At 46.6% G+C, this 25,983-nt stretch overlaps 1 protein-coding gene across 8 annotated transcripts in view; it reads right to left on the bottom strand.

The window, feature by feature from the left end:
- The window catches only part of LOC140900828 (gametocyte-specific factor 1), a 29,144-nt gene extending 8,602 nt beyond the window's left edge, over positions 1-20,542 (bottom strand). Inside the window, exons 1-8 of one of the 8 annotated variants that reach the window (XM_078849675.1) lie at positions 20,372-20,542; positions 19,973-20,007; positions 19,050-19,158; positions 12,919-13,019; positions 9,623-9,749; positions 7,934-8,020; positions 7,413-7,473; positions 2,023-2,117 (exon numbers count right to left, since the gene is read on the bottom strand). In XM_078849675.1, the coding sequence (XP_078705801.1) occupies positions 2,023-2,117; positions 7,413-7,473; positions 7,934-8,020; positions 9,623-9,749; positions 12,919-13,019; positions 19,050-19,071 (493 nt within the window). In that variant the 5' untranslated portion in view covers positions 19,072-19,158; positions 19,973-20,007; positions 20,372-20,542. Of the gene's footprint in view, positions 1-2,022; positions 2,118-2,561; positions 2,729-7,402; positions 7,474-7,933; positions 8,021-9,622; positions 9,750-12,918; positions 13,020-19,049; positions 19,192-19,972; positions 20,008-20,371 lie in introns of those variants that run through there. The other 7 variants (XM_078849673.1, XR_013634858.1, XM_078849672.1 and 4 more) reach the window with 7 other exon arrangements.
- Between the last annotated feature and the right edge of the window lie 5,441 nt (positions 20,543-25,983).

The raw sequence follows: 25,983 nt of genomic DNA, 5'->3' as shown, positions 1-25,983 counted from the left end.
ATTGTGAAGAGAGTGGTCACTTTGGATGGGCTATTACCAGCAGGAGAGTGAGTTTGTATGTGGGGGGGCAGAGGGTGAGAAAACCTGGATTTGTGCTGGAAATGGCCCGACTTGATGATCACTTTAGATAAGCTATTACCAGCAGGACAGTGGGGTGGGAGGAGGTATTGTTTCATGGTCTCTGTGTGTATATAATGTCTTCTGCAGTTTCCACGGTATGCATCCGATGAAGTGAGCTGTAGCTCACGAAAGCTCATGCTCAAATAAATTGGTCAGTCTCTAAGGTGCCACAAGTACTCCTTTTCTCCTTGTATGGAAGCCATTCCAGACCCTGGGTAATTTTTGCTTCCTTTTCTGAGCCGTTTCCAGTCCCCACAGCCTGACATCTGCGGTTTGGAGATCCTCGTCCCCTCCACTAGCAGGACATGTGGTGGACAGGAAATCACGGCAGCCATGCAGCAAAGGGCTGAGACAGGGCATTCAGAGTAAGGCATGGAGCTGAAGCTCAGGATCTGACTTTGGGAGGGATAAGAGCCATTTCAGCTCATCAGGGATGGACTCAGATGACTGAGAAAATGCCAAGTCTTGAGCCCACACTCCCCAACAACTACAATAGACTCATCCATAGACACCATTGGGAACAGACCCAGGCTTGTATATAGGGGAAATTTACCAACATTTATTCCAGGGGGAATTTTGTGCCACAACACAGTGCAGAATTTGCACATAATTTCATTCCCCCCCCCCCCCCAGAGCAGAATTAGTGCTGCAAAGCTGCTGGCTGTCAGTAGCAGATGCGGGACCTAGCAGAGCCTGGCTCTCCAGCTTGCAAATACATGACACTGCCAGGGGGAGGGGGAGCTGGACTTTTCCATGCAGGTGCAGTTCCCAGCAGGTCCTGAAGGAAGGAAGTGGCATGCAGGAAACTCTGTACAAGCCTGGGACCCAGCATCAGGCTGTTTCTCCCTCTGGATCCCTGGGTTCTGGGTGGTAGGGGGTGCAGGTGTCTGGGGGACTAAGGGGGTGCCCCACAGCTGGACTCTGGGAGGGTAGGGGGTGTGGATGTCTAAGACTGGAGGGACAGAGATTTCTCCCAAGATGGGCCCAGCTGATGTGTGTGACACACTCAGACAGGTGCCCAACAAAAGCATAACAGAGAAACAGGAACTGGGTTGTTGTAGGAGTTTCTTTGACTCTCTACTCCTGGGGGAATCTTTTTTGCTGTCTGTATTGTTACAGACATACTGGCTGACAGGTATTTTGAAATAAGATCCCAAAATAATTGAAACTGGTGTGATTATATTATTATTTTGACAAATAAAATATACAGAATTTTAAAAATATTGTGTGCAGAATGTTTAATTTTTAGTGCAGAATTCCCTCAGGAATACACATTACTACACCACTATGTGGGTGACTTCCGACATGAACACTTATTCCAAACAATGGCCTTTTTAGTTTAGATTACATCCCCTTGGAAGTAATACTGGTAGGTTTTCCTGGATAGACACACCCTAGCTCTGAGTTTTCAATCAAGTTTTGCAAAACCAAACCAAATGCTACAGCTGCTACACACGTGTACAGCTTCCACTGACTTCAGTAGCAGCTATACCCGAAGAGCTACAACTGTGTTGAGCTCCACTGTGCCAGACTCAGAACTGTTTGTAAGCCTCGACTTTTGTTCAACCAATAGCGGTGAATAAGTTAAATGTCAGATGCTACAGTAATGGGGGCAATACATGGAGCCTGACAACCTTTGACACAATACCACCTACAGCAAAATAAAACCTGGATACAGAAGACACTCCATCCACTACAGAAATGCAGCTGCTTCTAGGGAGGATTGTGTTACAGAGCTCTCCATCTCCACTTGCTGATGGTGGTAATAAAAGCATTTCAGTTTATGGAGGAGAATGCTGACACACGGAATAAAAATACAGAGAAAAGTTATCCCGTTCCACTTTGAGCTAACATGTAGGTCCCATCTTACAGCATGAGGAGACCTCCAGCCGTTGTACTTACTGCTTTTCCAGGATAGGCTATACGGCAAGGACTTGGGTGCTCTCATGCCTGACATTAGGTTACTCTTTTGTTCCATTACTACGCTGGACCCAGGGCTGAAAGAGATCAAATACGAATTATCCTACACATGTGTACTTCTTTTAGCCAAGTACCTTTTACTATAAATATTCAAGTATTCTTCTAAAACTGAAGACAACAGAGTATGTTAATTTAAACAAACCTTCATGCAATCAGAACAGTTACTTCTCCTCACAAAGGCTAGAGAAAAGTGTACAACATGTTGATGCCATCTACTTTGACTAAAATCCCCAGAATCAGTCATCCAGACAAGAAAGAAATAAGCCAAAGACAGCAAGAAAAACCAGAGTTAAAGCTTGATTATCAGTATTGCACTGCCCTCAACTGTAAATGGCATCTCAGCACACATGCCCTAGTCATCTCTATACATGCAGACTTCATGCAGACGTCTAACAGTGAATGCCAGTGAAAATGAGATAGGATCAGAGGCTAAAATAGGGAAAGAAAAAGTTAAAAATTACTTAGACAAGTTAGATGTCTTCAAGTCAGCAGGGCCTGATGAAATACATCCTAAAATATTCAAGGTGCTGACTGAGGAGATATCTGAGCCATAAGCAATTATCTTTGAAAAGACATGGAAGACAGGAGATTCCAGAGGACTAGAAAAGAGGCAAATATAGCGCCGAATCTATAAAAAGGGGAATAAGGACAACCTGAGGAATTACAGACCAGTCAGCTTAACATCAGTACCCGAGAAGATAATGGAGCAAATAATTAAGCAATCAAATTGCTGAATCCTAGAAAATAATAAGGCGATAAGGAACAGTCAGCATGGATTTGTCAAGAACAAATCGTGGCAAAACCAACCTAATAGCTTTCTTTGACAGTGTAACAAGCCTTGTGGATGGGGGAGGGTAATGGTAGATGTGGTGTATCTTAAGTTTAATAAGGCTTTTGATATGGTCTCGCATGACCTCCTCATAAACAAACTAGGGAAATACAACCTAGATGGAGCTCCTCCAAGGTGGGTGAATAACTGTTTGGAAAATCGTTCCCAGAGAGTAGGTGGCTCACAGTCAAGCTGGAAGGGCATACTGAGTGGGGTCCCACAGGGATCAGTTCTGGGTCCAGTTCTGTTCAGTATCTTCATCAGCAATTTAGATAATGGCATAGAGAGCACATTTATAAAGTTTGCAGACAATACCAAGCTGCAAGGGTTACAAGTACTTTGGGGGACCGGATTAAAATTCAAAATGATCTGGACAAACTGGAGAAATGGTCTGAAGTAAATAGGATGTGCAACACTCCATAGTCATCATAGTATTATTATTAGGATGATTATGGCATAATTATGATGTTTTGTACAAGTTCGTCATGTAAGGTGTCATTGGAAAAATTATGATTTGCTGAATATGATTATCCTATTTGTATGCATGTATCATTTTTGTATCTGAAGTTATGAATATTGACTAGGTATCTGTATTTCAAAGGGGCTTACTCTGGAAAACACCCACAGCCAGCCTTTCAGGTTCAACAATGAAGAAGCCAAACAGTGCTAATGGCTCATCAACAAAGACAATGGGCTGTGGAATAGCTTAGCCTTCCTGTGGAAGGCCAGTCTGTAAGTTATGGCTGCTATGACTCTGCAAGGGCATGTGACCAGACCATGCTTCTGGACTCCATTTGGGGTACCTGAATTTTTCCACAAACTGGTCTGGGAACCAAGTTTGAAACAGAAAAGGAGTACTTGTGGCACCTTAGAGACTAACCAATTTATTTGAGCATGAGCTTTCGTGAGCTACAGCTCACTTCATCGGATGCATACCGTGGAAACTGCAGTAGACTTTATATACACACAGAGAATATAATGGCTCTAGACTGTTCTCAATGGTAGCAGATGACAGAACGAGGAGTAATGGTCTCAAGTTGCAGTGGGGGAGGTTTAGATTGGATATTAGGAAAAACTTTTTCACTAAGAGGGTGGTGAAACAGTGGAATGCGTTACCTAGGGAGGTGGTAGAATCTCCTTCCTTAGAGGTTTTTAAGGTCAGGCTTGACAAAGCCCTGGCTGGGATGATTTAACTGGGAATTGGTCCTGCTTCGAGCAGGGGGTTGGACTAGATGACCTTCTGGGGTCCCTTCCAACCCTGATATTCTATGATTCTATGATTCTAATATGAAACAATACCTCCTCCCACCCCACTGTCCTGCTGGTAATAGCTTATCTAAAGTGATCATCAGGTTGGGCCATTTCCAGCACAAATCCAGGTTTTCTCACCCTCCACCCCCCCACACATCCGATGAAGTGAGCTGTAGCTCACAAAAGCTCATGCTAGGAAATGGCCCAACCTGATGATCACTTTAGATAAGCTATTACCAGCAGGACAGTGGGGTGGGAGGAGGTATTGTTTCATATTCTCTGTGTGTATATAAAGTCTGCTGCAGTTTCCACGGTATGCATCCGATGAAGTGAGCTGTAGCTCACGAAAGCTCATGCTCAAATAAATTGGTTAGTCTCTAAAGGTGCCACAAGTACTCCTTTTCTTTTTGCGAATACAGACTAACACGGCTGTTACTCTGAAGTTTGAAACAGAGCTCCTGCCATATGAAAAAGCTATATAAGGCAAGGAGTGACATTGTTGGTTGTTCTTCACTTCCCCACAACTCAACAGAGAGAAGCTCTAAAAGAAAAAGTCTTAGAAGCTTAGGGTAGGAGATCCCAAGCTGCAAAACAAATGCAGCTTGTCCCTTAAGAATCTGCAAGCCTGACTGTATCATCAACCAGGGTGAGAATTTGTTAATTCATATCCAATCTTTCTAGTATTTTCGGCTTACAGTTTGCAGTTCTGTTTATTTACTAGGTAATCTGCTTTGGTCTGTTTTCTATCACTTATAATCTCTCTTTTGTAGTTAAACTTTTTTGCTTTATCTAAACTGGTATGCCTGTGACCAAAGTGTCTGGGGGGAAATCTCAGCCTGGTTAACACAAGTATGCATTGTCCTCTCCACACTGAGGGAATGGCGAACTGGGTAATAAATTCATACTGATTGGGGTTTTGATCAGGGCGGGATGGTACAGCTCTGGGGTCCCAGACTGGGGGTTATTTTGGCTGTAGCCTCTCTATTGCTGGATCATGCAGTGGCTGTCCAAAGCCTGCATGAAACTGCAGCTGGGTGTGTCCCTGCCTGTGTGAATGCTGCTTGGAGTGTAGGTCCAGGAGCAGTCTATAGCCTGTCACAGCAGCACAGTGCTGAGAGGGAGCCCAGGCTGGTGAGTCAGTGGGCTCAGTGGAACCCCAGTCCCAGGTGGCACCCCTGGGGAAGCCGTCACAGGATGAAATTCAGTAAGAACAAATTCAGAGTACTCCACTATCAGTTGCACACATACAAAATGGGAAATGACTGCCTAGGACGGAGTACTGAAGAAAAGGATCTGAGGGTCATACTGGATCACAAGCTAAATAGGAGTCAACATCATTCTGAGATGCATTAGCAGGAGTGTTGTAAGCAAGACGCGAGAAGTAATTCTACTGCTCTAGTCCATGCTGATTAAATGTCATCTGGAGTATTGTGTCCAATGATTGGTGCCACATTTCAGGAAAGATGTGGACAAATTGAAGGAAGTTCAGAGAAGAGCAACAAAACTGATTAAAGGTCTAAAAAACATGACCTATGGGGGAAGATTGAAAAAAATTGGGTTTGTTTAGCCTGGAGAAGAGAAGACTGAGGAGGGACATAACGGTTTTCAAGTAGATAAAAGGTTGCTACAAGGAAAAGGGAGAAAAACTGTTCTCTTTAACCACTGAGAATAGGACAAGAAACAATGGGCTTAAATTTCAGCAAGGGCGGTTTAGGTTTGACAGGAAGTTTTTCCTTTTGTCCAAGTGGTTGAGCACTGGAATAAATTGCTTAGGGAGGTTGCAGAATCTCCATCACTGGAGATTTTTAAGAGTAGGTTAGACAGACATCTGTGAGGGATGGTCTAGATCAGTGGTTTTCAAACTCTTTTTCTGGTGACCCAGTTGAAAAAAACTGTTGATGCCCGCGATCCAAAGGAGCTGGGGATGAGGAGTCTGGGGTGTGGGCTGCGGCCAGAAATGAGGGGCTCAGAGTGTGGGAGGGGGTCAGGGCTCTGGGCTGGGGCTGCAGGAGCGGGCTCTGGGTTTGGGGGGTTCAGAGCTGGGACAGGGGTGTGGTGTTACTTAGGGAGGCTCCTGGTCAGCGGTGCAGCTGGGGTGCAGAGGCAGGCTTCCTGCCTTTCCTGGCACTGCGGACAACGCTGCACCCCGGAAGCGGCCAGCACCATGTCCGGCTCCTAGGCGCAGGGGTGCAAGCAGCTCCGCATGGCTCTCGCCCACAGGCATTGCCCCACCCAGCTCCCACTGGCCGGGAACTGGCCAATGGGAGTGCAGAGCCGGTGCTCGGGGCGGGGGCAGCGCATGGAGCCCTGGGGCTCACCCCCCACCTAGGAGCTGGACCTGCTGCTGGCCGCTGCCAGGGCACAGTGCAGTGTCGGAACAGCTAGGGACTAGCCTGCCTTAGCTGGGCAGCACCACCGACGGGACTTTTAACAGCCCGGTCAGCAGTGCTGACGAGAGCCGCCGCGGCCCAGTGCCTTTCATTCCGCAACCCAGTTCTGGGTCACGACCCGCAGTTTGAAAACCACTGGTCTAGATAATACTTAGTCCTGCCATGAGTGCATGGGACTGGACTAGAGGACTTTGAGGTCCCTTCAGTCCTACAATTCTATGTCACTGTTACAGGCTGTAGAAGTTCATATGTTGATGACCTCTGATTAGAGAGGTAAGGCACAGTACAATGATTTGGGTGTTCAGGGGTGAGACAGAGATAATGACCAGACACATTATGCTTCATTTTCCAATCCTGCATTGTGATTACACAAACAACAAAATGATTATTTCTGACTCAGGTCATGAGAGATTAGATTAGCTGTCAGAAGTTTAAGCCTAAATTGCTTAACAGCTGACATCAGTCTGCATTTCTATCAAGCCCAGCAGAACAGTTTAGTGTTTAATAACCCCCCCAACAAATACAGAACCAGTGGGGATTGAACCCAGGACCATCCGCACTAATAGTACTACAGTAGAACTAGAGGAGTAACCATTATCTGGTAGCAACAGTATGTTCTTATACTCTCCTATGGATCTGCCACTAAAAGGAGACAGGAAACATTGACCCAGGGGCACAGGAATGTTGAGTCATGCCAGTGGGAACGCCCCCACCATCACCCCAAAAATAGAATTCATAAAGTAAATTGCATCTTCCCAACAACACAGCAGCATGAGTTCAAAGTAGTTTGAAAGCACATCTTTTATGGAAAGCACTGTCACAAGAAATACACCTTTTGCTACCTGTTTACGCCACTACTGAACGTGCCCCAAACGAAAGCAGAATTTGATTGCTCCTGTAGATCTGCCAAAAGGAAATAGACATCATTGTGGCTCAGTACCGAGTAACTTCTGCAAGCGTCATAGCAACATCAAATAAGAAATATGGCAGAGACGCTGCTAGGTTTACAAAACGGAATGAGAATTTTTTAAGGCTTGGCATAAGTGACAGCAAAGCAGACATTTAACTGAGAAATATAAAGTGTAAAGGTTATCATCAATTTCCATTTTCATCAAAGCACAGATGGTGCAACAGACTATATGGAAAACAACAGAAGTTTTGTAGAGAATAGAAGGCATGTGGAAGAGCCTGTGAAGCAGGAGAACTTAATTTGTTCAGAGACAGTATAATTGGGTGTCCCAACACATGATCTGTGCAGAAGAATCTATGGGACCTCTCTCTCCTAGTCCATGTGACTTCTCTGGGGACAAGAAGAAGGGAATAGCAGGCGCTGACAGCCCGTGTCATCAACCTACGTCCTTACCTCTATCCCAATCTTCGTCACATGGGGGCGGCTGCCACATGCTGACAATGTTCATCTTCTCTCCCTGGCAGTTATTTGACTGACTCACTTAAAGCAAAGAAGAGTCTTAGTGAGAAAATCTTTTTGGATAAAATAAAATCCTATTTTAGGTACATTAATCATTTTTTGACCTGGCTGTAGAATAGCTCTAGGCCTTGGAGAGGAGCAGCATACACTGGAAGCTGATCAGGTACTCCCCTAGTCTTAGGAGCAAAACTCTTGAGGCCAGGGATGGGCATCTTGAAGGTAGCAAAGGGATACAAAATCCATGAGAACCCTTTGGTGGGCCATACCTTAAGAGGCTATATATTGTCTAACTCAGAAAGGTTTGTACAACACCGAATGTTTGGCAAGCCAAATCAAATGATCTGGCAGGGTGGATGTGGCCCCCATTTGCCAATGCCTGTTTTAGGCCTTTTCTAAAGCTAAACAATTCTGCACACATTTTTCAGCAATGGTGCAGCTGCTCCAACATACGAATTGGGAGAGGGTTCAGGTGTGTTTCTACTGTCATGTCAAAAAAATCTTCTCAGGGTTTTTTCACTACTGTCATGCTCTAAGCCCTGTCTACATTAACACGCACATCATTGCTATCTTCAGTACAACTCTACATTTGCCAGAGAATAGGTACGTTTTCCAGTGTAGTGATAGCCATATAGATATATCAGTGGGGGGAAGAACTGGAACATGACCCACATAACCAAGTGATTTAGGTGCTGGGCTGACAGACCTGGATAGTGAACTCCTCATCACAGAGCAGACAGCATGGGCAGTGGTAGGGAAGCTTCTCCATAGTCCCCTCCCCAACTTGCCCCACTCTGAACTGGAGGAACCCAACTCCTGTTGGGAAAGTTATTTAGCCTCCCTGGCTCAGTCATGGCTTTTCTGCTAAGATAGTCAAGAAGGATGTAACAGAAGTGAGGATTGTTATGATCTAGACACTTGTCCATTAAGAACTGGACTGAGACCAATTTATTTCACATATGCCACTAGACAGGCTATAAAGATTTTTGGTCACTATCAGATCAGATCTGCACTGGAGACCCACCCCTCTCATGGCCACTATCTTTCCTCTCTAAGCCATCCAGATTCCCAACTAGATCTCATTCAACACACACAGTTTATGGCATAATGCACAGTTCCCATTTTAATGCTAAAATCTCTGGCAGATAACACATGTAATACAAGCCAGTTGCCTCTCAGATGCTTAGGAGAATTTGCATGGACACAGAATGAATGAAACTCAAGCCTTCAAGGACTCCTGCTGCTTCAGGATCATGAAGCACTACAGCTAAAGGTTTCAGAGTAACAGCCGTGTTAGTCTGTATTCGCAAAAAGAAAAGGAGTACTTGTGGCACCATAGAGACTAACCAATTTATTTGAGCATGAGCTTTCGTGAGCTACAGCTCACTTCATCGGATGCATCCGATGAAGTGAGCTGTAGCTCACGAAAGCTCATGCTCAAATAAATTGGTTAGTCTCTAAGGTGCCACAAGTACTCCTTTTCTTTTTACAGGTAAAGGGTTGCTTATGGAATAATAGAGCATTAAAACAATCTAACATTAACAGCAGAAGTTACGTTAGAACTCCGTTAGCCCAAGAGTTCCCAAAGTGAGTTTACAGAGCCGAAGGAGTCTAATATTTTCTCACCAATGTGCTCCTCAATGAAGCTTTTGTCATCACAGCTTGATATATGACGGCTGATCTCAGCTCTGGGAACCTGATGGCGGGCATTAAAGGGGCATGTGGCTAGCTGCTTTGCAATTTCAGGGTGGTTCTAGAGAAACAGAAAAAGCATGTGCTATCTCACTGAATTCATCCAAACCCTTGTGTTTTCTAATCACTAGTGAAGGGTTTGTGCAATCTGCATCCTGAAATAGGTTGAAAAAATTAAAAAAAGGAAAGTCAAACTTAGTTCAGGTCCTGAGCACAAAAGCAGTGGAAAAACAGCAAAGCATATGCATCCTTTATGATACAGCCTATGTTTGTTTATTTTCACATTTAAACTACGCCCTGCATTTATCTGATTGAAGATCAGCCCCAGAAGAAGCACAGTGAAACTGTTGCAGTGTCATCACTGGCATGGTTCAGTGCACAGATGAAATTGCCCTAAAAACCCTACATGGGGAGTAAGTGCTTTGAAACCCTAAATAATTCAGCCACTTTATTTTTAAATTAAGTAAGAGACAAACTAGAGAACAAGAAGAAAATCCAGGAAAGTGTGAATGATGGAGGCAACCTAGTGACAGAGGATGTGGAAAAAGCTAATGTACTTTTTTTGCCTCTGTCTTCACGAACAAGGTCAGCTCCCAGACTACTGCACTGGGCAGCACAGCATGTGGAGGAGGTGACCAGCCCTCTGTGGAGAAAGAAGTGGTTCGGGACTATTTAGAAAAGCTGGGCGAGCACAAGTTCATGGGGCTGGATATGCTGCATCCGAGAATGCTGAAGGAGTTGGCGGATATGACTGCAGAGCCATTGGCCATTCTCTTTGAAAACTCATGGCGATCGGGGGAGGCCCCAGATGACTGGAAAAAGGCTAATGTAGTGCCCATCTTTAAAAAAGGGAAGAAGGAGGATCCTGGGAACTACAGGCCAGTCAGCCTCACCTCAGTCCCTGGAAAAATCATGGAGCAGGTCCTCAAGGAATCAATTCTGAAGCACTTAGAGGAGAGGAAAGTGATCAGGAACAGTCAGCATGGATTCACCAAGGGCAAGTCATGCCTGACTAATCTAATTGCCTTCTATGACGAGATAACTGGTTCTGTGGATGAAGGGAAAGCAGTGGACGTGTTATTCCTTGTCTTTAGCAAAGCTTTTGACATGGTCTCCCACAGTATTCTTGCCATCAAGTTAAAGAAGTATGGGCTGGATGAATGAACTATAAGGTGGATAGAAAGCTGGATAGATTGTCGGGCTCAACGGGTAGCGATCAATGACTCTATGTCTAGTTGGCAGCCAGTATCAAGTGGAGTGCCCCAAGGGTCGGTCCTGGGGCTGGTTTTGTTCAGTATCTTCATTAATGATCTGGAGGATGGTGTGGATTGCACACTCAGAAAGTTTGCAGATGACACTAAACTGGGAGGAGTGGTAGATACGCTGGAGGGCAGGGATAGGATACAGAGGGACCTAGACAAGTTGGAGCATTGGGCCAAAAGAAATCTGATGAGGTTCAACAAGGACAAGTGCAGAGTCCTGCACTTAGGACAGAAGAATCCCATGCAACTAGTCCCCAGACTAGGGACCGAATGGCTCGGCAGCAGTTCTGCAGAAAAGGACCTAGGGGTGACAGTGGACAAGAAGCTGGATATGAGTCAACAGTGTGCCCTTGTTGCCAAGAAGGCCAATGGCATTTTGGGATTTGTAAGTAGGGGCATTGCCAGCAGAGCTAGGGACGTGTTCGTTCCCCTCTACTCGACATTGGTGAGGCCTCATCTGGAGTACTGTGTCCAGTTTTGGGCCCCACTCTACAAGAAGGATGTGAAAAAATTGGAAAACGTCCAGCGAGGGCAACAAGAATGATGAGGGGACTGGAACACATGACTTATGAGGAGAAACTGAGGGAACAGGGATTGTTTAGTCTGTGGAAGAGAAGGAAGAGGGGGGGGATTTGATAGCTGCTTTCAACTACCTGAAAGGGGGTTCCAAAGAGGATGGATCTAGACTGTTCTCAGTGGTACCAGATGACAGAACGAGGAGTAATGGTCTCAAGTTGCAGTGGGGGAGGTTTAGGTTGGATATTAGGAAAAACTTTGTCACTAGGAGGGTGGTGAAGCCCTGGAATGGGTTACCTAGGGAGGTGGTGGAATCTCCTTCCTTAGAGGTTTTTAAGGTCAGGCTTGACAAAGCCCTGGCTGGGATGATTTAGTTGGGGATTGGTCCTGCTTTGAGCAGGGGGTTGGACTAAATGACCTCCTGAGGTCCCTTCCAACCCCGATATTCTATGATAAGTCTCTGCCTGCGCTAGAGCTTAAGTCTTTGCAGTTAATTTAACCCTTCTGAAACAGGAGGGAAGTTACTCAATGTTCCAGCTGAGGCCACGTCTATATTGGGAGCATTTTGCCAGTACAGGTAAACTAGTGTGGACATAGAAGAGCACTACTGTCCCCCACTTAATGAAGAGCCTTTACCCTTAGAAAAGAGCAAGAATACAAAGAGGACGAACCCACTGCTCAGGCTTGCTCTGCATGGCTTTTCTATCACTATAGCGATGTTGGCTAGGGGTGTGATTCCTAACCAATACAATCATACCAGGACATCATCTTAACACGTGGATGCAGTTATACCGATATAAGTGTGCTTATACCTGTACAACTAATATACACTAGCACTGGAGAGCTTAAAATAAGATACTAGACTGAGAGGACAAAAGAAAGGAGCAGATTCTCCTCTTAAATATACAGCATTCTCGCCCAGGATAGAAGACTGAGAAGAGGGACTTGCAGACAGATGTACACTGAATAGAGTTATTAGCAATATAAAAAAAAGATGGCTTAGCAGCTCTCCTGCTCTGATTGCAAAGTAAAGATTTAACTGCAACATCAGACCGCTTCTGCTTTGGCCAGCCAGAAGGCATCCGTATAACACTGGCTGCATTTGCTCCATGGCCTGTATTGGGAAGTAAATACCCTGGTCCCATGAGTGAACTGTTGGAAGAGAATAGGATCCCATCACTGAGCTAGGTATTCTGAAGAACCTGTTTCGCCTTTCTTCAGGGTAAATGCACTGATCTGAAGGGCATTACTAAATATGAACGGGATGCTTTTACGAAGTGGTAAATGGATGAGCGATATAAATATGAAATAAAGACGGCTTCTTCCAGCCTAATAGCAAGTGAATGCATCCTTCTAGCAAAAGGCAGCACAGCGTACTGAGCTCACCATGCATTAGCATTTACAAAAATATGATTTCCCAAGTGCATTAGAGACCTTAACATCCCATCCTACCTTCCTGCACTTTATAAGATGATAGGGAAACCGACAGGCCCTGATTTGATGATATTTATCATAGGGACATTGTATTAACCTCTCTGGATCCAAAGCATCAACTGGAAGAGAAGGAATAAAAAGACAAAAGAAAACATTCTGTAAAACAAGATCTAAGTTCATCATCAACACAATTAACAAGAGTGGAAACATACTAGCTACTGGAGCTGCCCTCTAACGGGGTTAAGCCATCAATTTTTAATAGCCGAGACAAAAATGCAAAACTGCTAAGTTGGCACTCACTGTGTGTACCCAACCAAATTCACTTCAGATTTTGGGTGAGTGGAATATTAAATTAAAAATTGAGGAGGGATAGCTCAGTGGTTTGAGCACTGGCCTGCTAAACCCAGGGTTGTGAGTTCAATCCTTGAGGGGGCCATTTAGGGATCTGGGGCAAAAATTGGGGATTGGTCCTGCTTTGAGCAGGGGGTTGGACTAGATGACCTCCTGAGGTCCCTTCCAACCCTGATATTCTATGAAAGCGCAATCAGTAGTGCAGAGTGGCCAGTACATATGAATGACTATACTTATGCAGAACAGTGAGCTGGAAATAAACATTACTATAAAAACCCTTGAAGCTACCAAATTAACTAGTTGTACAGCAGTGACATGCTAAGGATTGGCAGAAGCACGGCATTCTGAAGTAAATCCTTTTGCATTTACCTTCAGACTCCAAGGCCATCTCTGCTGGATTTAGAAAAACATCAAACTAAAACAAACATGTCTGGAGTTAAGGATGCAATTTGCACTACAGTGCACTTGGCCCTGTAAAGTGCAGAGGTTGGCAGGTGCTTAAGAGCCCAACACTCACTGAACATAGTGAGGGGCTAAGTCACAGGCACTTTTTGAAAGCGTTCCCTCCTAGTCCATACTATGACCCAGAGACAGGCACGAATCACCTTAATCACTTAACAGTTACACAGAAGGGACAAGGTAGGGGAGGACCAACTTCTGATAGTGAGACACACAAGCTTTCAAGCATTCATAGACCTCTTCTTCAGGATTCAGTTTGTGTCCGTGCAGCAGCTTTCTTGCCATCACAAATGTGTCTCCCCTCACACCTTCCATGCTATTTATACACGTTTGTATCAGTGTACAGAGGGCATGCACAGAAAGGAACATGGACCAACGGACAGTGGGAGGTTTTCTAGATAGCTGGAAGTAAGGAGGATGGGCCAGATTGATTACATAAATCAGTGTTTTTCAACCTTTTTGATACCAGGGACCAGCTGAGAATCATAGAATATCAGGGTTGGAAGGGACCTCAGGAGGTCATCTAGTCCAACCCCCTGCTCAAAGCAACACCAACACCAACTAAATCATCCAAGCCAAGGCTTTGTCAAGCCGGGTCTTAAAAACCTCTAAGGATGGAGTTTCCACCATCTCCCTAGGTAACCCATTCCAGTGCTTCACCACCTTCCTCGTGAAATAGTGTTTCCTAATATCCAACCTAGACCTCCCCCAACTGCAACTTGAGACCATTGCTTCTTGTTCTGTCATCTGCCACCACCGAAACAGCCTTGCTCTATCCTCTTTGGAACCCCCCTTCAGGTAGTTAAAGGCTGCTATCAAATTCCCCCTCACTCTTCACTTCTGCAGACTAAATAACCCCAGTTCCCCCAGCCTCTCCTTGTAAGTCATGTGCCCCAGCTCCTTAATAATTTTCGTTGCCCTCCGCTGGACTCCCTCCAATTTGTCCACATCCCTTCTGTAGTGGGGGACCAAAACTGGACGCAACACTCCAGGTGTGGCCTCACCAGTGCCAAATGGAGGGGAATAACCACTTCTCTAGATCTGCTGGCAATGCTCCTACTAATACAGCCCAATATACCATTGGCCTTCTTGGCAACAAGGGCACACTGCTGACTCCTATCCAGCTTCTCATCCACTGTAATCCTCAGGTCCTTCCCATGCACTGTAGCAGTGCATGGGATTTCCTTCCTTCCTTCCTTCCTAAGTGCAGAACTCTGCACTTGTCCTTGTTGAACCTTATCAGATTTCTTTTGGCCCAATCCTCCAATTTGTCTAGGTCACTCTGGACCCTTCCCTACCTTCCAGCATATCTACTTCTCCTCCCAGTTTAGTGTCATCTGCAAACTTGCTGAGGGTGCAATTAATCCCATCATCCAGACCATTAATAAAGATGTTGAACGAAACCAGCCCCAGGACTGACCCCTGGGGCACTCCGCTTGATACCAGCTGCCAACTAGACATGGAGCCATTGATCACTACCCGTTGAGCCCGACAATCTAGCCAGCTTTCTATCCACCTTATAGTCCATTCATCCAATCCACACTACTTTAACTTGCTGGCAACAATACTGTGGGAGACCGTATCAAAAGTTTTGCTAAAGTCAAGATATATCACATGCACTGCTTTCCCCATATCTACAGAACCAGTTATCTCATCATGGAAGGCAATCAGGTTGGTCAGGTATCACTTGCCCTTGGTGAATCCAAAGCTTGCAGCCTTTCTAAACAGTGTCAGGGAGATCTGAGAGACAGGCCATTGAGAAAGACTGACACAGGTACTTAGGACAAATGGCTACTTGTGACGAAGTGGAAAATGTCCTAGTGTTTGCATGAATACTGTGCGCGCCTCAGTTTCCCCTATGTGTTGCACAAGTATCTAGGTGGTGGGATAAGGGTGTGTGACCTTTGCAGATACCCTGAGAGGGAAGGTACAAGTGCCGTCTAGCTCCCTGGGCCCAGACAATAGTTGTATCCTGGCAGCTGATTGCCGGGCCCCATCCTCTGCAAGAGCCAGTTGGAGGAATTGGAGAACAAAGGGAGGTGGAGGCCAGGTGACCGGTTTGCCTGAGGAACAGCATACAAGATGGAGGAGGGGCAACTGGGTGTGACTGCAGGTGGACTGCTGGAGGCTGGTCAGACTCCTGGTTTGGGACTCAGGAGGAGAGACCCATGGCTCTGGGTCTCCTCAAGTTGAACTTTGCTGTAACTTCCTGCTTTCTGTGCTAACAAGATTCTGCTCTATGCTGTGTTCCAAACGACTAATAAACCCTTCTGTTTTACACCGCTGGCTGAGAGTCACTCCTGACTGCTGAAGTCGGGGGTGCATGGCCCCTTTGGAGGGCATGTAAGGTTTCCCCAGGTGTCCTATTCAGGTGGCTCACTGCAGGGAGCTTATGGCGTACGACAGGGATGCTGAATGCTCTGAGCTGAAGCCCAGGAGGCTTGTCCTAGTGCGAGTGTGCCCCAAGGGGTAGTCACACTGCAAGAGGGGCCCCCCTGGTCTGGGGGCTAGTCTTCACCAGACTCACTGCAGCTGCGCTAAGGTAGGGCAGTAGTGTAAATGCACTATGAAGACCAGAGAGCGCTTTCCTGTCAGCATAATTACTCTACCTCAGGGAAAGGTGGAAGCTATGACAGAATGAGAGTGTTTCCCACTGACTTAGTGCTGGTGTGGACAGCTCAGGGGGGTGGCTTTTTCATATCCGTGACAGACATAAGTGACAACAACTTAAGCGGAAGCGGAGACAAGCCCTGAACTTCATTCAATGGTTCCAGAGCACCAAGCCCGTGCATCCATGAACTACTATAGGGTGGAAAAAAGTCCTCAATGCATCAAACCAACACCATGGAGAGGGCAGCACCCTTACCTGACCATGGTACTAATTAGGGCTGTCGATTAATTACAGTTAACTCACGCGATTAACTCAAAAAAAATTATTAAAAAAATGAATCACACAGTTACATTTCAATTGGTATTCTATTGTGTGTGTGTATTAAACATTTTCAGATGTTTTCTACATTTTCAAATATATTGATTTCAATTACAACACAGAATACAAAATGTACAGTGCTCACTCTATTCTATTACAAATATTTGCACTGTAAAAATGATAAACAAAAGAAATCCCATTTTTCAATTCACTTCATACAAGTACTGAAGTGCAATCTCTTTATCGTGAAAGTGCAACTTACAAATATAGATTTTTTTGTTACATAACTGCACCCAAAAACAAACCAATGTAAAACTTTAGACCTTACAAGTCTACTCACTCCTACTTCTTGTTCAGTCAATCACGGAGAGAAACAAGTCTGTTGACATTTATGGGAGATATGCTGCCCACTACTTATTCACAATGTCACTTGAAAGTGAGAACAGGCGTTTGTATGGCACTTTTGTAGCCGGCATTGCAAGGTATTTACATGCCAGAGATGCTGAACATTCGTATGCCCCTTCCTGCCTCGGCCACTGTTCCAGAGGACGTGCTTCCATGCGGATGACACTTGTTAAAAAAAATAATGGGTTAAATAATGTGTGACTGAACTCCTTGGGGGAGAGCGGTGCGCCCCCTGCACTGTTTCACCGCACGCTGCCACAGATTTCCTGTTATAGCAGTCGCGGATGATGACCCAGCACAGGTTGTTCATTTTAAGAACACTTTCACTGCAGATCTGACCAAACACAAAGAAGGTACCAATCTGAGATTTCTAAAGATAGCTCCAGTACTCGACCCAAGGTTTAAGAATCTGAAGTACCTTCCAAAATCTGAGAGGGACGAGGTGTGGAGCATGCTTTCAGAAGTCTTAAAAGAGCAATACTCCAATGTTGAAACTACAGATCTAAACCACCAAAAGAGAAAAGCAAACTTCTGCTGGTGGCATCTAACTCAGATGATGAAAGTGAACATGTGCTGGGCCACACTGCTTTGGATCGTTATTGAGCAGAACTCATCAGCATGGACACATTATCTCCTGCAAATGTAAACAAACTTGTTTGTCTTAGCAATTGGCTGAACAAGAAGTAAGACTGAGTGTACTTGTAGGCTCTAAAGTTTTACATTGTTTTGTTTGAGAATGCAATTTTTTTTGTACATAATTCTATATTTGCGAGTTCAACTTTCATGGTAAAGAGATTGCACTATATTACTTGTATTAGGTCAAGTGAAAAACACTATTTCTTTGGTTTTTTTGTAGAGCATAAATATTTGTCATAAAAAAGAAATATAAGTGAGCACTGTACACTTTGTATTCTGTGTTGTAATTGAAATAAATATATTTGAAAATGTAGAAAACATCCACAAATGTTTAAATGGTATTTTATTATTTTTAAGTGCGCGATTACATTTTTTAATTGCTTGACAGCCCTAGTACTAACAGGATATTAATCATGTTGCGTCTGTAGCAAAACGCATTTTGGAGCCAGCCACTGGTAATAAAGTCAATTATGAATTATGGCAAGGACAGGGCCTTAATAAGAACAGTCACTTCACTGGGATGATCCCCAGGAAATTGATTTAGGCCCTGGCTGCACAAGACATGACTGTAGCTTTATAACCAGTTTGTACCCCACAAAGCAAATTTGATCTGCTAGTTGGATCATCCATTTCTCCAGACCACAGACATGCTGCAGCTGGGGGACATAGTCCACTAGGTCAATGTGGGAACCCACAAACCATGATGCACACTGTGGAGGACTGCAAAATGGCAACTTCCTGGTGGTCTTCATGCCTTGAACATCAGTGATAAGAACGCTGCGACTTGGCCGGATTGCATACACTAAATAAATAAAACAAATCACACATAGCTGCATTTATGCCCCCACTCCAGCCTTCCTGGTTCACAAAGGTTGGGTCATGATGTAGAGTATCTGCACCCAATACACTGCCTAGAAGCATTTGTCTCAGAACACCCAGTCCCGGACCCAACAACTACATATTACCCAGCCAGTCTCACACCCACCTTGAAAAACCTAGGTATTGTTTCTTGCTGTGATATTGACCCACATTATCCTTTATTGCCTCTAAACTTTGTGTGGTTTTGAATTGCAAGACCACCACTGCACCTGGTTTTGGGTCCCAGAATGAAAGAAGTTGTGAACTGCTGCTCTAATACACAGAAGCATATATTCACCAAACTTAATGCCTATAGCGGAAAGTTACTCTACTTCCTCCTTTAACCAAGTTTAAGATATTTTCATACTTGCAAAGATCTAAGCTGTCTCTCACTGTATCTTTGCAGGATACATGAATAGAAATATAGAATTGTAGGACTGGAAGGGACCTCGAGAGGTCATCTAGTCCAGTTCCCTGCATGAATATTAGAAGCCAGCAAAGAAACACTTACCAGAGTTGCCTTCTAAATCCATTTTACTGCTGCTGAAAGAACTGAAGCTTTGTTGGAGGACTCTTTGAGCCAGTCTCTGAGTGTCACTCTCCTCCTAAAAATATCAACCCTACAGACGAAAAATGAGGAGCTTCACAGATTTCTAAGGCCAGAAGAGACAATTATGATAATCTAGGAGTGGTTTTTAACCTGTCACCTGCAGACCCCTGGGGGTCCACAGATTATGTCAAGGATTTCCAAAGGGGTCCTGCACCTCCATTCAAAATTTTTTAGGAGTCCTCAAATGAAAAAAAGTTGAAAACTACTGATCTAGGCTGACCTTCTGTAGAACACAAGGCATAGGACTGCCATGAATTAATTCCCATTTGACCTAGAGCAGATCTTTTTGAAATCAAAATTGGATGTCTTTCTAAAATTTGATGGAGAATCTACAACAGTTAGTAATTTTTCCAATGGTTAATTATCCTCACTGTTAAAAATAAACCTTATTTCCATTCTGCGTTTTTCTAGCTTCAACTTCCAGGCACTGGAAATAACTTTAAAGTCATTTCAATTTATTCATCACAGCTATTAAGTGTCAAAGATCAACTGCACTACAGCAAGTGGTAGACTTTATATCTATGCTGTACATGCATAGGATACAAGCTTATTCTTGGGGGCCCACGTATAATGTAGGGTACCGGGAACCACGTATTCTTGTGCTCCACAGAGAAAAGGTTTCCTCCAAGATGCTAAAATCCACAGATTTTTGTCTGAAACATCCTCTTTTCCCAATACATTTAAGAGGATTCAAAGAACCAGTTCCCAAGAAAAATTAAGCCATGTATTTGGGGAGCTCAGCTATCTTTTCTTATACACACTTAAAGTAATACTCCATCCTGAGCCCCTACACCTGCCTGAGAGGTCAACACTTTTACACCTACCTTGTGGCTCATGATCTGTATGAAGAACTTTGTTCCTGATGTTTTCGTTAAAACAAACAAAAAACGCAAAGAGTTAGATTCTCTCCTGTCTTCACTGCAATTCATACAATTTGAATGCATCGGTCATCTAAAAAAAATCCTTCCCCCCAAGATTATAAGTCTAAATAAGACAGAATTTAAAGGACTGCACAGTCTAGAGACAACCTGAATCTCAGATTTGGTTGCCCATCAGAAAATATGTTTGCTACCCCGCCGGCCCAGCCGGGGAAAGGGAGAGGGGGAGGGATGGGGAAGGGCTACCCGGCCGGGGGGAGGGGGAGGGAGAAGGAGGGGAGGGGGAAGGGCTACCTGGCCGGGGGGAGGGAAGAGGTTACCGGCCCCCGGGGAGGGGAGGCGAACCTGGCGGGAGGCATTACCCAGCAGACTTTGCGCCGAACCGGCGCATGGTCTCAGTGTGAAGGCGGCTCCTGGAGCTCCGGAGCAGGCACCGCGAAGCTCCCGCGTCCCGCGCCGTGAGACCACAGCGAGGCGCTCACCACCCCCGCCTTGGGCACCACAACGAGGCTCCAACCCCCCGCCCCCCTTCAAGCACCACAGCGAGGCTCCAACCCCCTCCCCTCGGGCACCCCAGCGAGGCTCCAACCCCCCTCCCCTCCGGCACCCCAGCGAGGCTCCGACCCCCCTCCCCTCCGGCACCCCAGCGAGGCTCCGACCCCCCCTCCCCTCGGGCACCCCAGCGAGGCTCCGACCCCCCCTCCCCTCGGGCACCCCAGCGAGGCTCCGACCCCCCCTCCCCTCGGGCACCCCAGCGAGGCTCCGACCCCCCTCCCCTCCGGCACCCCAGCGAGGCTGCTCAAGTCAGCCCGCCCGCGGAAGGGGCGGAGTGGGAGGGGCCTGAGCACTCGGCACTCGGCGCAGGGGTTAGCTGGCGCCCCCCAGGGTCGGGCTTGGATTGGAGCAGGCCGTGTTGGGAGGGCGGGGCGAATAGGGGGAGTGCGGCTAAGGGGCCATGGTGCAGGCTGGGACAGCAGTGGCGGCAGGGGATGGAGCGCAGCCTGGATGGTAGAGCAGTGCATGCTGGGACCGTGGGTCAGAGGTGGAGCGGTGCAGGCTGGGACAGCAGCTGAGGGGCAGGAGCAGTGCATGCTGGGACCGTGGGTCAGAGGTGGAGCGGTGCAGGCTGGGACAGCAGCTGAGGGGCAGGAGCAGTGCATGCTGGGAACGTGGGTCAGAGGTGGAGCGGTGCAGGCTGGGACAGCAGCTGAGGGGCAGGAGCAGTGCATGCTGGGACCGTGGGTCAGAGGTGGAGCGGTGCAGGCTGGGACAGCAGCTGAGGGGCAGGAGCAGTGCATGCTGGGACCGTGGGTCAGAGGTGGAGCGGTGCAGGCTGGGACAGCAGCTGAGGGGCAGGAGCAGTGCACGCTGGGAACGTGGGTCAGAGGTGGAGCGGTGCAGGCTGGGACAGCAGCTGAGGGGCAGGAGCAGTGTATTCTGGGAGTGCAACTTGAGGGTCTGGGAGCTGTGTATGCTTAGGGTTACCTGCTTTCTGATTGCACAAAACCAATAACCCTGGCCCTGGCCCTTCCCCTTCCCCCCCCCACTACATTTCCCCTCCCTCGGTGGCTCGCTCTCCCTCAGCCTCCATCACTTTGGCTGGGCTGGGGCAGGGAATTCGGGTATGAGAGGGGGTGAGGGCTCTAACTGGGGGTGCAGACTCTGGGGTGGGGCCAGAAATGAGGGGTTCAGGCAGGAGGGGGCTCTGGGCTGGGGTAGGGAGTTGGAGTGCGGGAGGAGGTGAGGGTTCCAGCTGGAATGCGGGCTCTGGGGTGGGGCTAGGGATGAGGGGTTTGGGGTGTAGGAGGGGGCTCCAGGCTAGGGGGTGGGGGCCGAGGGATTCAGAGTGTGGGAGGAGGCTGTGGGTTCAGGCAAGGGGTTGGGGTGTGGGAGAGAGTGAGGGCTGGGGCTGAAGTCTCTGGGGTGTGGCCGGGGATGAGGGGTTTGTGGTGCAGGAGGGGTTTGTGGTACAGAATCCAAAAAGGGCTACAACTTCCTGAGGGCAACCCTTGCCGGTAATTAGAAGGAAGGGAGAGAAACCAAGAGAATTCCAGGAGAGTTGTGTGACGCTCCCCAGGAGTTCCCAGGGTTACGAGGCACCTTACCATCACGTGCCCTTCGAGTGAGGAAGTCTTGTCTGTGCCTGCTGTGGGTCAGTTCCCTGAAACTACCAGGCTCTGGCAAAACAAACCCTGCCACCCAGGCCTCCTCAGACCTCAGTCTCTTTGTACAGGTTAATGACAGGCACACACCCACCCCCGAGTCTTCTGACCATTCCGTATAGTGTCCAGCCCTTTATCCACTGAACTCCCACAGAATTGTCAGGCCTGCTGTTCCCAGTGGAACAGTACACACCAGTTTATTACTTCTACTTTAGACTCTATACTTGATACTTTATTCCTTATACTCTATACTGCAAAACACACAGCACTTAGATATATTTCTAGTGAAAACAAGAAGCGAGATTATCAAAGAGCAGAGAGTCCAGTGATCGTCAGTAAGAATGCAAGCCAAAAATGGTTACATGTAAAATGAAATCATAACCTGCTCCTAGAAACTAAACTTAACCAACAGGTTAACCTCCTGTCTAAAGATGTTTCTCACCCAAAGTTCTCAACCAAGCCTGAGCGCGACCCCTCTTTCATCAAGCAAACTCGCGGTCCATCTACTTCCTAAGCGAAAGATGTCCCCCAATTATACTAGAGCAAACCTTTGATGTGTACCCCAAAATTGGGTCCCCACCCCCTGTCTACTTCTTGCTACTTTTCTTTCTTTGAAGTTCTCACAGTCCTTCTCAACTGAATGTGAACCCTACATGCTTAATGCACATGTAAACAAACAGATGGATAAACATTTCTTGCCTGAAAGAAAACCATTTTGTCACCTTTCCTGGTGACTAGTCCCAAGACACAGATCCTAAGAATGTAATTTTCAATGCATATACATGACTCTTGACGCAGCATCTGTACACGCGTTTCACAATGATATTGATAACACGGGCTTTTATTTGAGACTCATGGGGCAACCTTTCAGTGAACTAGAATGTACATACCAGGCCCAGACTCTGATGCCTGGCAAGGCAGAGGTCTGGAACTGGCCTGGAACTGGGCCATGGAGTATTTCTAGCATGTTGAGGGTGGGGGGAGGCTCAGAAACAGAAAGGTTGAGAACCCCTGTTCTACACTTCTCTTTGCTGCTTCATCACCTGTTTCAGTGTTCCCTCCATCGCCCGGACTAGCAAACCTCTACACCGGCTTCTCCAACAGGCTCTCCATTTGCATAGATATCAGGGAAATCCCTGATGAGCCCCCAGCTGTGACAGAGAGGGCTGTTGCACCCCCACATCCTCCACAAACACAGAGCGCGTTGAGACTTTTTTGTGTCTAAGCACCAACATATAGTCTATTTAATCCCACTACCAATACATAGCACCTTTATATTGTATCTCAACTTTCTAAACTCTTCTCCAAAAGTCGGGTGGGGGGGGGTAAGGTGTTTCCACTCAGAGACCTCACTTTGTCAGGCTCTCCTAGCTTTTTGTCTTTCTGTTTCTCTTAGGGTGACCAGATAGCAAGTGTGAAAAATCAGGACAGGGGTAGGGGTGTGGGGTGGGGGGAGGGAATAGGCACCTGTATAAGATAATGCCCCAAATATCAGGACATCTGGTCACCCAAGTTTCTTTCTCTGTCTGTTCCCCTCAAAGGGCTCCTGCCCCATGTCCTTTTATACAGATTCCCTGTTAATGGAATGATTGGTTCCTTGACTCACTAGCCCCAATCTGACCTCGTAATCAGGTACACCTCTATCCAATTAGGCCTTCTGTGAGGAACCGAATTAGTAGGAATAGTGACCAGAGTGCTGACTCAAGTGCAAACCCTCAGCACTCTGTCACCTCATATCTGGAGATATGACCCCAAAATGTCCATTAGTGATCACCACACTCGATGCCCCCTGTTTTTGGGTCCTGATCATGTATCTTTTCCATATCACTGCACTCTCTTAGTGCCCATACTGCTTGCAGAAAGAGAAAAAGGACTGCAAATTTTTGTCCCTAGCAAAACTAGTCCTGTGAGATGTATGAGACTGAAACTTACCTCCCAGCATCAAGTCCTTCCAGGGACACTGGTGTCCAGGACATTGCCAATGGATGAACTGTCAATTGAACAGCAGACCTGAGAAGTAACCGCGGCTTCCTGACTTTCTGTTCAAGCTGTACCTTCCTCCTGATTGCTGCAGGTCTGTGTCTCTCTTTCCCCAGGCTTTCTATCAAAGCATTCGAGTCTGTGCTTTTCAAGGGTGGGAATGAGAGACTGGTGAGAGCGCTCAGGAAGCAGAGAACTTGGATTCTTCTGGAAAACCCCAAGACTCACCATGAGGGAGTGTGTCTGCTGGTGAGGTAAGAGATCTAGGAGGCATCATTTTATCCTTGGGAATCAGTAGCCAATGGAGTGGCTGAGAGGGAACCTCCCGTTTATAGCTTTGTGGGCGGGGGTGTCTTGGGTGGAAACACACAGCTCCCACTCCTAGATATCAGAGCTGTATGCTCAGAGCAGCTGAGCTTTTTTGAAGTGTGCAATCTAGCCCATGAGCGGTTTCTTTTGTCTTCCAGTCTTCTGCTTAGATCTGGACTCATAACACCTGAGATCATACAGCGCCTCCTCCCCTGGGTGAATTCCCCCACAGAAAACCACCGAGTCACCAGCACAGCTTTCCTTGCCCAGGTAAGACACAGGGCTCTGAAGAGCAGTTTCACCATTAGATTGTTGTCTGCCTTTCTTTTGGGAGTTGTACAGTTCAGTCCATAGGAGTAATTGTCATTTTAGACAGTAGAATAGGTCCTCCGTTATATGGAAACCTCACCAGGAACTTCACGACACCTTTCTGAGTCCTTCTCTCTCTGTTGTTTTTATTGCCATCATTGCCTATACTAGCTACACAACCACAGGTGCTGGCTGAGAGAGATACAGACAGAGTTTGGATGACTGGACCTCTTCTGCCAAGTCCTAGAGCTGATCCTAACCAACAGCTCCTGATTTTGGTTTCGCTCAGCAGATCTTCTGAATGAACCTAGTGTCCTAATACTACCAACCAAGCAACCCACAACTACATTCACGTCTATCTTAGGTTCTCATTACTCTAGTATCTGAGTACCTCCAAACTCTTTAATGTCTGTATCCCCACCACACTCCTGCGAGGTAGGGAAGCACTATTCTTCCTATTTTACAGGCAGGGAACTGATGCACAGAAGGGCTAAGTGACTTGCCCAAGGTCACACAGGAAGTTTTTGAGGGAGCAGGAAATGGAACCTGGGTCTCCTAAGTCCTAGGCTAGTGTGATACCTGCTGGAGCATCTTCCCTTTCCACAGCCTTCCTCCAACATCTGCATCATATTTCCCACTTACGGTAAGCAACTATCTTTGGGGCTCATCCGATTCTAAGAAAAACAACCTCTCTGTGCCTGTGATGGGCTGTACCTGGATTTTGAGGCTCCTTACAAGAGGCCCCATGGTCCTACTACACCCTGCCCCAGGAAAAGAGCCCCCAATCTGGGTCTGTCTAGAGAGGCCTCTTGAAAGCAGCCAATCCAAGCCCATCAGGCTCGGCTAAAAGGAGCTGAACTGCCTTAACAGGTCAGTTCCTGGCAGGAACTGGAGGGGCAAGAAAGGGTGCTGCTCTCTGGCCACAGAAATTCAGGGGACAGCCAGAGTTTGATTCTGGCAGCCTTTACTTAAGCTGGGTTTGCAGGAAGAGAGTCCCGAAGAACTTTAACCCTGAGGTGAGTGTGAAGCTAAAAGTGGCCGGTAGGAAGAAGCGACAATGAACTGAAATCAAGCAGTGCCTAGCTCCTGTTTATAGGGTCCATGGTTTGGAACCCAGAGTTTGGGGCAGGCCCAGGTTCCCCTACCACCAACAGTAGTATAAGCCCCCTGGAGGGGACAATGCTAATGGAGAACTTA

The sequence above is a fragment of the Lepidochelys kempii genome, chromosome 20 (genome assembly GCF_965140285.1).
Source record: "Lepidochelys kempii isolate rLepKem1 chromosome 20, rLepKem1.hap1, whole genome shotgun sequence".
NCBI classification, from domain to species: Eukaryota; Metazoa; Chordata; order Testudines; family Cheloniidae; genus Lepidochelys; species Lepidochelys kempii.
Note: the sequence above shows the minus strand (reverse complement) of the source record. Positions and strands in the feature narration are given on the sequence as shown.